This window comes from Sabethes cyaneus, chromosome 2 (genome assembly GCF_943734655.1).
Source record: "Sabethes cyaneus chromosome 2, idSabCyanKW18_F2, whole genome shotgun sequence".
NCBI classification, from domain to species: Eukaryota; Metazoa; Arthropoda; class Insecta; order Diptera; family Culicidae; genus Sabethes; species Sabethes cyaneus.
The window spans coordinates 51714590-51727409 of NC_071354.1; the positions used below are offsets into that span (position 1 = coordinate 51714590).

Consider the following 12820-nt stretch of genomic DNA (forward strand, 5'->3'; position numbering starts at 1 on the left):
GCCGGCTGTTAAGGTACGGGACAATTACGGGACTAGTGCAACAATCCTACTGACTCTATCTAGCAGTACCGGCTAGCCGAGATTCGAACATACGACGACAGGCTTGTTAGACCAGCATTGTTCCTCGAAGCTGACTGAGAGAGCAAAAAAGACAGAAAAGGAGGATATAATAAGAGTAGGAACAAGACAACCGAAAATATAGAAAATGAGTTGAAAATCGAAAAAACACAAAATGTGACTGAAAATAACAAAAATCGCAACGAAAAAGAATAAAATTATCGGGAAAAAGGAAACGGAAAAGAGAAAACAGTGGGCAGAAAAAAGGAGAAACTAGAAAAAATGGAGGAAAAACAAGCAAAAGAGGAAAGATAATACAGCACAAGAAAAAAACAAGGAAGCACGAGAGGAGACAAGCAAAGGAAAGCAAAACAGAAAACAAGGGAAACCAAAAGAGAAAAAAAAACCACTAGGAAATAAGAGGACGGGAAACGGGAAATAAAAGAAATGAGATCCAAACCCAACAAAACCCGGGAAAAGGGGGCAGAAAAAGAAGAAGAAAAACAGTGATTTCCCAAAGAATCAAAGGAAAAGGTCAAACGGCAGAGAAAATGAGGAAAAATTGGGGATAAAAAAGAAAACCGGAGAGCAATGTTAAAAAAGGAGCCAAAAACAACATAAACGTGACAGAAAAAAAAGAAAAAACGGGGCATCTAAAAAAGCAAAAACGGAACAGACGAAAAATGAGAAAAAAGAAGATTAAGAGTTAGAAAAAGACGAAATTGGAAACCAATGAAGGAAAATATAAAATGTCTTTTCAACGGGAAACGGTAAAGAAAATCAGAAAAACTCAAACCGATGAAAAGCGGAACAATGAAAATGTACTTTTTCTTGTTTTCGCGCCACCGTAAGAGCACCACAATAATAAAATTGGTGGACAAGACACAAACACGTATCACTCTTACAACATTTAAAGATAAAAACAATATTAAAATAATTATTTTTACCTATGAGTCGACCGGTTTCAGGCATTCTATGCCTATCATCAGGACGATGCCGATGTCCAACTGATTACGCATTGTTTATCTGGTTGTATCCACGTCGAAGAGCGGGAGAAATTGTTAACTTGATCTCACTTTTTTGCCAATCCAAAGAGAGGGGAAATTATTGGTGGATCATCTCCATTCATAAGAGGTTTCTCTGCATTGGCGATATACATTGATTCCCATGCATTTAGCAGTGAAACCTTCTTAATGGTTTTGATTAATTTCGCACTCTCCCAATTTATTTTATGCCGTAATTCTTCACTGTGTGCTGCTACACTAGAGTCACATGATCGGCTGTGCTCCACGGCCTTCCTATGTTGTAGATCAGATTAAAGACCTCGAGATACGACGCAGTGAGATCATGGTGTCGTTCGATGTTGCTTCTCTGTTCCCCAGTGTACCCGTTGAAGACGCCTTAAAAAGCTTACGTGCACATTTAGAACGAAAACAAGTCCCCTCGAACTACATTGCGGCTTATCTTTCTGTGGCACAGTTGTGTATGAAGCAGAACTTATTCATGTTTCGCGGGAAGTTTTACAAACAAAACTTTGGCCTTAGCATGGGAAGTAAGCTTTCACCGCTATTAGCTGAAGTATTTATGAGCGATTTTGAGACCGAGGTACAAAAAGACAAAATGTTCCCCCGGGTTTGGAAGCGGTACGTCGACGATGTGTTTGCTTTGGTGAAGGAACGCTATTTGCCACAAACGCTCAACCTACTGAACTCGAAACACGACTCGATCAGATTTACGGTTGAAAAAGAACAAGACGGTACACTCCCGTTTTTAGATCTTCGCATCTCAATAAAAGAAGACAAATCTTTGAAATTTGGCATCTACCGTAAACCAACTTCAACAGACCGTTTCATAACATCCGACTCCAACCATTTTGGAGCCCAAAAGCAAGCAGCATTCCACTCGATGGCCCACCGCCTTTTCAATATACCGTTAGAAGAAGAAGAGTTTAATGCGGAAAGGGAGAAAATACACAAAATCGCCGGACAGAATGGATATGACAGCAACTTTGTGAACAAAATCCTGCGGAAACATGAACGGAAAAGACACCGACAGAATGCAACAACTCTTCAACCAGACAGCGATGAGAAAGTTAGGATCAGCCTACCGTTTTATCCAATTATAACAAACTCGATCAAAAACATTCTTCACCAACATGGATTTGCGACAGCCTTCAAAAGCAGCTGCACTCTACGGGAAATGTTGTGCAACCTCAAAGACAAAATCCCGCTTGAGGAACAATCTGGAATATATCAAATTCCATGCCAAGATTGCCCCGCTATCTACATTGGACAAACACGTCGCAAATTTAAAATTAGACTAAGGGAACATAGGAAGGCCGTGGAGCACAGCCGATCATGTGACTCTAGTGTAGCAGCACACAGTGAAGAATTACGGCATAAAATAAATTGGGAGAGTGCGAAATTAATCAAAACCATTAAGAAGGTTTCACTGCTAAATGCATGGGAATCAATGTATATCGCCAATGCAGAGAAACCTCTTATGAATGGAGATGATCCACCAATAATTTCCCCTCTCTTTGGATTGGCAAAAAAGTGAGATCAAGTTAACAATTTCTCCCGCTCTTCGACGTGGATACAACCAGATAAACAATGCGTAATCAGTTGGACATCGGCATCGTCCTGATGATAGGCATAGAATGCCTGAAACCGGTCGACTCATAGGTAAAAATAATTATTTTAATATTGTTTTTATCTTTAAATGTTGTAAGAGTGATACGTGTTTGTGTCTTGTCCACCAATTTTATTAATGAAAATGTAAATACGGAACAGCAAAAGGATAAACAATAAAAATAGAGGAAAACTTAAAGGAAAAGGAAGAAAAATGAGAGCAAACAATGCAGGAGAAAAACTAAATAAACAGTTTTTAATAAAGTGGAGAAACGTTTGGTGAGGAGAATGGTAGACTGGATGAAACTGCGAAGCTTCGATATGAGGCCAAAAATATATTGCGTAGTAACTGTTGATATTTGGCAGGGCAGTTTTCAGAGAAATTTATCTGGAATTAGGTTTGATGTTTTCCCGAAGTTTCGACACTTTGTTGGTGTTGGTGTTTTTCAAGGGGTAAGAAATCAAACAAAGTGTCGAAACGCCGGGAAAACATCAAACCTAAGTCTTGATAAAGTTCTCTGAAGACTGCCATGCCAAATATCAATAGTTGCAATTGAATCCAGTCGATGAAAAATACAATATATTGCGTAGTCTAATTGATAAGTGGGACTCTAACCCACACTCTCTTGGTTTGCACCCAAGTGTTTTGACAATTAAACTATCATCACACGATCATTCGTACGCACTTATTTTTTGTATGATTGCTTTTTTTGCTTCACTACCGAAAGATAGACGATTATCATGATGGCTGATCATGATGTTACTTGATGGGATCATGATGTTACTTGGGGTGAGATTATCTAATACAGGGTGTCGTTTTGTTTGATTGTTGTTCATATTTAATTCAAAGTAGAACTAGCAGTCCAAATTACTTCAAATTTAGGTGGCATTTAGCGTTTAATAATGCAGATCGGGTGTGCCTCATTAGGCATAAGAACGATAAGCGCGCGGACGTTAAGCATACGGACGACAGGAATAATGGACGTTAGGAATAATGGACGTTAGGCATAATGGGCTACTCGCCAGAGTTCCTATCGACTGTGTTTATAAAATCATCTCGCCCTGCATCGTTTATGAAATGTAAAAAAATTATTTTTAAGGTATTATACCGAATGATCGTTAAGCCAAATAGTGCGCTTTGATTATGGCGATGATTTTATTTTGGCCTCTGGTCTCATTACATTGGCTCAAGTACGCACTACTAGAAAAACGAAGTTTTGTAAATTACGCCTAACGTCCATTATGCCTATCGTCTATTATACCTATCGTACATCAAGCGTATCACCATTATGCCTAACGTGTTTTATGCCTAACGTGTTCAACGTGCAACTAATTCAATTAAATTAAATTACAAAATAAGTCTAAAATAGTCTGGAAACGATGACAATCCTCGATGCAAGTGTTGCAAGTAGTGTTTATCATCTACAAATACCAATCTGCAAGCAGTTTTAAGAGCCAAAGCAGCGTCGTTTAAAATATGATAAGCAAAACTGGTCCCAAGTTACGGCCTTGCGTCTGTGCTAGTGTGTGGATGTACATATGTGACGCTTGATTTGAGTCGTTTGTTTTTCGGAGATGACTGAACTGATTCATGCGGTGATTACTTTTGTTTGGAAAATGCTAATGTCTAGTAGAGTAGATTATTTTGCAGTCCACCGTTACATTTGAAAATTATGATCCAAATAGTAAAAACCATACGACATGATTTGCTCTGGAAGCGCTCAACCGATTCCAACAATCTTTAGTATCACAAAATGTCTTATTATGAGAGGTCTTTCATGCAAAGTTTCATTAGAACAAAACAGGCATTTCAAAAGTAATACTCAAAAAAGTACTTTGATTAGTTTGTCGAACGTTTCTCAGAAATACAAAAAAAGCGAGACAAATAGGTCAAATGGGATATAAAAAAAGAAATATGGGACATAAAACGGGAAAAGGAGACAGAAACAAAAGAAAAGAAAAACGGACTAAAGAAAAGAGCAAAACAGAAAAGCAGGAAAATGGAAAATGGGAGAAAAATGGAATTGGAAACAAAAAAATAGGAAACACGGTACAGGAAAAAGAAAAGCGAGAGAAAAAGAAAAAATGGATATTAAATGAAAGCAAAAATCAACAAAAAACAACAAACAGAAAAGAAATCAAAGAAGGCGAAATAAAAGAAGAAACCGAGACAGGAAAAGCAAAAGAATGGAACAGAAACGTGTGAGACAACAAGACCAAAGATGTCAATTTGAATTTCAGGTCTTATTGATGTCAAATGCACTATGTCAAGTCCGATTTCAAATCCAAATTCAAAACTAAAATACCCCTGGTCAATACCGTAGTGGCAGCACACGGACGGTATCCTATGCTTATACTTATGCTCATCCCTTTTCAGAAAAGATCATTTTAAATCTGTTTTTTTTATTTGGCCGCCCCTTTATGAATTACAATGGCCCCAAAAATTGTGGTTTTGCCATCCTTTCTGTTTAAAAAATCATAACTTTTGATCGTACTAATGAACTGATTTTCATTGATTTTGAGACCAAATGAAAAATATTATTATTCATGATATTCATGCAGTTTTTTCTGGATACCTGGAAAATCTGAAAGTGTTAAGGAATTTGGTTTTAAATCAGAGAATACCTAAAAGCATTAGGAAATTTCGAATGTGATCAAAATAGTAGTCCAAAATGACGTGGGTTCGGATCCGACCGCTGTCACCACACTGTAGTGCTTATTTACAGGCTTTTTGTGCTACTTCTAGATATTAGTCACATTTTAGAAAGTTTAGGGGAGAGTAGTCAACAGTGAGACAACAGGAACAGTGAGACATCGGGAATAGATTCGCCATAAAACATACAAGATCCATGATATTTTCCTGCAAAGTAAAGTTTGTGAATCTAGATCACGTAATACAATTTGAGAAAAATTTGTTAATTTTTTAGTATATTTTTCAACAAAAGTCGTTTTTGGGGGGGTCAAAGTAAATTTTATTGCGATCATTTTGAGGTGATTTTTAACGGCAAATCGCATAACTAATCCAAATTAAATTTACTACATGGCATCTCATAGAAATGAGAGATAAAAAAAAATATAAGACCATCGAATTGTTTGCTAACACCACTATTTCACTATTTCTTATAAAACATTCCTATTGGGAACAGTGAGACAAACAGATATGGGTAATTTTCAAAAAAAAATTTTGTGTTGAATTGTAAATCAATCCATATAAATTGATTGTAAATGAGTTCTGAAGTGTAAGTTGAAGGTCAGATAACTAGGATTTGACCGTTATCTATACCTATAAAGAAGGATTTCTGTCTGTCTGTCTGTCCGTATGTTCCTTATAGAATCGAAAACTACTGAACCAATCGGCATGAAAATATGCATGTAGAGGGTTTTTGGGGCCAGGAAAGGTTTTAGTGATGGTTAGAAACCCCTCCCCCCACTAAGAGGGGGGGCTCCCATACAAATGAAACACAAATTTCTGCACAACTCGACAACTAATCAAGCAAATAGAACAAAATTTGGCATGTGGGTGTTTTCGGTGACAAGAAATTATTCTATGGTAAATTGAGACCCCTCCCCTCTTTATAAGGGGAATTATAACTCCTCTCCTCTTTAAAAGGGGGGGCTTCCGTACAAATTTCCTCATAACTCGAGAACTAATCAAGCAAATGGAACCAAATTTGGCATGTGAAGATTTTCGAGGGCAAGAATATTTTCTATAGTAAATTAGGACCCCTCCCCACTTTAAGAGGGGGGGCTCCTGTACCAAAGAAACACAATTTTCCTCATAACTCGAGAAGTAATTAAGCAAATGGAACCAAATTTGGCATGTGGGTGTTTTTGGAGACAAAATTTTTTTCTATGATGGACTGGGACCCCTCCCCGTTTTAGGAGGGGGGGATCCTATACACATGAAATACAAATTTCCTCATAACTGAAGAACTAATCAAGCAAATGGAACAACATTTGGCAAGTGAAAGTTTTCGAGGGCAAGAATATTTTCTATGGTGAATAAGGACCCCTCCCCACTTTAAGAGGGGGGCTCCTATACAAACGAAATACAAATTTCCTCATAACTCGAGAACTAATCAAGCAAATGGAACCAAATTTGGCACGTGGGTGTTTTTGGAGACAAAATTTTTTCTATGGTGAATTGGGACCCCTACCCACTTTAGGAGGGGGGGCTCTTATACAAATGAAATTCAAATTTCCTCATAACTCGAGAACTAATCAAGCAAATAGAACCAAACTTGGCATGTGGAGGTTTCTGGAGGCAAAAATATTTTCTATGGTGATTTAGGACCCCTCCCAACTTTAAGAGGGGGTGCTTCTACACAAATGAAATACAAATTTCCTCATAATTCGAGAACTAATCAAGCAAATGGAACCATATTTGGCATGTGGGTGTTTTTGGAGGCAACCATTTTTTCTATGATGAATTAGGACCCATTACCTTTTGAAGATGGGGGGCTCTCATACAAACGAAATACAAATTTCCTCATAACTCTAGAACTAATCAAGCAAATGGAACCAAATTTATCATGTGGGTGTTTTTGGGGGCAAGAATATTTTCTATGGTATATTTTCTATGGATTTCCCCACTTTAAGGAGGGGGGGGGCTCCTATACAAATGAAAAACAAATTTCCTCATAACTCGAGAACTAATCAAGCAAATGGAACCAAATTTGACATGTAAGTGGTTTTGGACGCAAGATTTTTTTCTATGGTGAATTGACACCCCTCTCTTCTTTAGAAAGCGAGTTATGGCCCATCTCCCCTTTAAGAGGGTGGGCTTCCATACAAATGAAATGCAAATTTCCTCTTATCTCGAGAACTAATCAATCAAATGGAACCAAATTTGGCATGTGGGAGTTTTAGATGGCAGAAATTTTTTCTATGGTGAATTACGACCCCTTCCCCTTTTAAGAGGGGAGCTCCCATACAAATGAAATTCAAATTTCCCTATAACTTGAGAACTAATCAAGCAGATGGAACCAAATTTGGCATGTGGGAGATTTTGGAGTCTTGAATTTATTTTACGATAGTTAGAGACCTCTCACCCCTGTGGTAGGGGGATATGGACTCTCATACAAATAAAACAGAAATTTTTGCGAAACTCAAAAACTAATCGAACTCGAGAAATTCGAGACTTTTCCATAAAACATTAGTCAATACAAGACCACAAAAACTATCTATAGTAACACTAGATCATTCAGGACGAGACGGTCGCGAGTGTTGCCGGTGACCCGCCGTCGGAAGCGCCGCCCACTGGGGGGCTTGCAAAACTCGAGATTGTGACAAAGATCATCCGAGATTCATGATTTATGTACAACACATGTTAATTTGTGGCAATACGAAGTTTGTCGGGTCAGCTAGTATGAATATAAATGTAGATGTGAGAAAAATCGGAATTTTCAATAATGCACAACAATAATGTATCCTTTATGCACAAAATAAACAGTACGACCTCTAAACTATTCTTTGTAACCAAAAAATATGGTTTAAGTTTAATTCTAATATGTGTCTCAGTATTCAATACTCGTTGTCTCACTCTTCCCACCTACTGGGGAACAGTGAGCCAAAAAGACACCTTCATATTTGCGTTTGTAACTATTTTATCTTTTAACCAAAAGGGCTGAAACTTTTTTTCAGACAACTAGAAGGATATACCTTTCAAATGGATTGAAAACCTCGTTGGTAACTATCACCAAAAAAATTTTAAAATTTTTGGAAAAAAGTGTCTCACTGTAGACGTCTCTCCCCTACCTGTAAATTATATTAAATTTGGAAGAGCGCTTCCTTACTTTTTAAGGCACAGGAAATCTTCTTAATTTTATTTGATACTATCAGCACCGACTGATTTGCTTAGTCGAAATTTTTTCTCAAACGTCGATAACGTGATTTGTTTTTCCGAAGATACTTAACCCTTTATAAGGCAGTGGTAACTGTATTGCCACCAAAGCAAAATATTGTTTTTACTTCTCTAACAATATTTTATTCACAAATAATACAAAATACCAGCTTTTGGAAGGTCCGACATAATTTTTAATAACAAAAAATCCAATACAGCACAAAGCACCTAAATCAATCGATGAATCAACTATTGGAAGCGACATTTGTATCTACGTGGTTCCAATTGATGAATTACGTGTCCCCGGTGCCGACTTTCAGCCGACATTCCATCAAGTTCTGAATAACAGTGTACAATTCTACCGAGACATGCTTGGAAAAGTTGATCCAACCGAGCCGAAAACGTAGCCGTCCGTGTCTCCGGCCGACGACGCCGACATTACGTCCCTCTAGTTTTCTCTTTGCTTGCCTAACCGAAAAGCTACCCGAAATCGATTGAAAAGCAGAAAACTAATCTTCTCCTTCCTCTGCCTGGTGTGTGTATGTATGTATTATACGAAGCTACTACGTGTGCACATCACGCCGAATCTCCTTTCTGCATCCACAGCAGCGGTAGAATCCAATCGTTTCCTAGAAAATCATCCTTACCCATTCCGCTGGCTCAGAACGGTCGGCAGTGGAAGCAAACGAGCTGAGTCACAATTATTGGAAGAAGTTCGGGAATGTTTCTTCTCTACTTTGTTGAATTTTCGTACAGTTTCTTCGGCACTTTAGGTTCTCTCCTTACGGCTCGTACCTACATAGCTGAACCGGAAAAACTGTACTGGATGGAAGCGCGCAGTGCGGAGGTGGTGGGTTCCCGTGCGCCACACAGCCGTTCAATGTTGCACTATGAGTGCAGATTTGATCCCTGCCAAAATCACTTCTACTACCATACACTCAGCGGTGGACGCGTTTCGGGCTGGTTGCTTCATTCTACTTTCCAGTGTGCAAGGATGTCAAATGCTTTTCTTGGTGAAGAGCTTCCCTCATTGCCTTTTTATGAGAAACTATTTTATCCCTATCGTTGCCGAATGAATGGGACGAAATGAAGATATCAGGAACTGTTTTCGGTTACAGTCAGTGAAGCTTTGCAGTTGGCAACCGAACAAAGTCGCTTTAAATTGGATTTGGTGCAGTGCAATTTCGGCCAGTGCTCTGTCTGACAATTCAACTTTGCACAAAATAGCAACAAAATCGGACACCAAAATTGTTGTCCGCTACAAGTTGGGCTCTTGCTTTAAGACAAAAGTTTCGGATTAGTTCAGTGGCACGTCGCACGGAAATTCTCAACGCTACGTTATAATTCAAGACATTTTAAATTCCGCTTTGTTCGGATCAAAATTCGCATGGCTGGCATTCTTTGCTTAGCATATTCAACCGTACCAGCGAGAGTGGAGGCAAACGAAAAAAAAAAATCATAAATTATATTCGTCTGCTAAACTTTGCCGTTGCTCACATCAAAGCTCTAATAACGCTGCTCGAGCTACCGTTTCGACCAACACCTGAGCTGATTCATTGTTCGTTCTCGTTTCAGATCCCCCGAAGGAACCGTACCTGCTGATAGACCAGCGGCGCCTCGACGCAGGAAACATGTTCATCCCGGTGAAGGAAAACTCGGAACTAACGCTGGCCTGCGTCAGCGAAGGCGGAAATCCGAAACCGTCGCTCAGCTGGGAGGTGCTGCTAAGTCCCGGAATCGACCGTCACGCACAAAAAATTTCCAACGATGTGCTAGAACTGCAGGAGATTAAGCGAGACAAGGTTTGTATTCGCCGAGTGTAGAAATGAATTTCTTTCACCGGAATGGCAGCGCGCCCACGGGTGTGTGTGTGTGTGTATGTGTGCATGGACATGTGTGAATGGATGGGAATGTGTTTGTGCTTAAATTTTATGCTCTAATTCCTGATGGCCGACGCGGCACGCTGGTGGTGCTGCTTTTTCGGGGCTGGATTTTCGGAAACTGTGGATGTGAGCTGTTTTTTTTGCTCTATACTTCCTCTAGCGAATTTGCTTTCCGCAGTTCGGGTTCTGAATACTGCAGCCAGCTAGACAGGAAATGAAAGAAAAATAGACGGGATGTGTGCTACATGTTTTCCGTGCGTCATCTCGGTATTCGTTCCTCCGGTTGCTGGTTGCTACTCTGCCAGGAAGGAGTTTTTCATCCTTGTTCGCACATATTTCATTTCGGTACGGATTAGTGGTGCACATAAATTGTTGTATTTTGCTGATAAGAGGTTTTTTTTCTCGATGGCATATATAGCGCCAATATTATCGATGATTTTTACCAGCAGTGGCTTGCTATCGGGCGATTTCTATGAAATATTGCAGATATATTTTCATGGAATACAATAATTCATTTTAAATAGGACAGAGTTGATATATAATTTTCCGGCGTTAATAAAAAAAGTATTTTCATTCAGCCAAGCAGACTGGATTTTACAAAAGGCACTCAACCCATTACTATTTTTATCCTTTCTTGAATAAATAGTGACAATACAGCAGAGCATCTAAGATCGTGCTGCCTCATATGGTACCAATTACCACATTGGCTCCCTTGTTGGCGATTTGGCTCTCGATTGAAGAGCAGAAAAATAGTGTCATGTGACCACCTCTTCCAAAAATTGATCCCGTAAATAGTTGATTACTGCTATCACTAATGCCGGTTAGCCGGAACATCCGAATAGTTTGTTTTTATCACGGCTTCCAATGGTCTTTCAAATATTAGATGAGCTGATGTTACCGGCAGTGGCCCACTCGGGTCTTCCGACAATGTATATAATATTAGTGTTGCATTGCTAAAAGTTTTGTGAAAATGGGATTTGACGACCTTAACTCTTGCCTCCCACAATCCACCAAAATTAGATGATCTTGGTGGAATGAATATCTACTCTATCTCTCGCTTGAGAAGGAAATCATTAATTTTGATTTTGATTCATTGAAATCAACTGTGAATCAAGTCTAATCTAATCGTATGCAAAAAAAAATCACGTTTGAGTTTCCACAGCAAGAAGAACAAAACTCATACATATTATTTCATACCTGATCGCATTCTGCTTTGCTTCAACCTTTACCGTTGCTATACATGCATACATACGAAGACGATGTTGGACGACATAGACTTTCTCATCATCGAAATTTTAGTTGTGGAAGGAGAAAGCAAAAAGCTCACTGCTGAATTTGGTTTGCATTGCATAGTAACAGATACATCGCATCTAATCATCATCATATAATCATAAGATGTAATCAAATAATCATCGTTGAAATTTTGTACGCATAAGATCTCAATGAGCTTTTTGCTGCTATGATTTTATCAACACTGGACGTCACTGCTAAAAATGATGCAGGAGCCGTTCCCCAGGTAAACGTAGATAATTCCAAAACTCTAGTCCTTTCACCAGTATGGTTTAGCTTAAAAAATCCCCTGGTTTCTACTGTGGTTTGGATGAATCATCATTTGTCTACACATTTTCAAACGAAGTACTATGGAAAACAAGTCCTCTTGATTTTCGGACTGATCATCAAAACTTCATTGAGAGATTAACCGCTAGATTTTCCATTCCATCAAACACTACATACAGTATGATACTTGTACTCGTAGTCGTGAGTACGGCATGATGCCATGATAGTGATGCCAGCAACCGATTCATACAAAGCTGATGTTTTAAAGTGCATTTGCATCGTCGTGGCAACGGAAGAGAACAGGCACAAAAAGAAACTGTCACTGTTATTTAAGTCCTTTTGAAGAGTTACGTGAAAAATATCCTACAGAAATGGTCCTCTATCAGCTGCTCTGAGTGTTGCGAAGCCCGCACTCTAGAGAACTGAAATGAGAGACTGCCCATATCACTCAATAACTCGCAAGATGTGAAATGTGTTTCGGTGCTTAATGATCATAAGTACTCGCGTGCTACTAAGCTGCCTTAGCCAGTCTTTCATTTTAGTTCTCTATCTCATTCGTGAGGTCTAATTTTCTCAAACACGTACACGCCGGTAAGCATCCCTTTCGGACTCTCGCTCTTATTTATTCATGCACTGCAACGAGTTTCTGTCGCTCTCGTTCGTCATTGCAGCCTGAGCTGCTGACATCGATCACTCGCGAGGGCTCGCACTACCGTCCGTGAGTAGAATCGAGGGCAAAGATAAAGAAGAAAAGAAAAAGCAATGCCTAATCTGTATTAGAGATATTGTCGTCATTATCAGCAGCCTAGACTTGGAGTTGCTCGTGCTGTTTCAAGCAGTAGTGTCTATTC

At 39.1% G+C, this 12820-nt stretch overlaps 1 protein-coding gene across 1 annotated transcript in view; it reads left to right on the top strand.

Annotated features, from left to right (window-relative positions):
• LOC128735417 (uncharacterized) overlaps nt 1–12820 on the top strand; it is a 129988-nt gene that overhangs the window by 65897 nt on the left and 51271 nt on the right. Inside the window, exon 3 of the mRNA XM_053829904.1 lies at nt 10105–10331. Within this exon, the coding sequence (XP_053685879.1) occupies nt 10105–10331 (227 nt within the window). The remainder of the gene's footprint in view (nt 1–10104; nt 10332–12820) is intronic.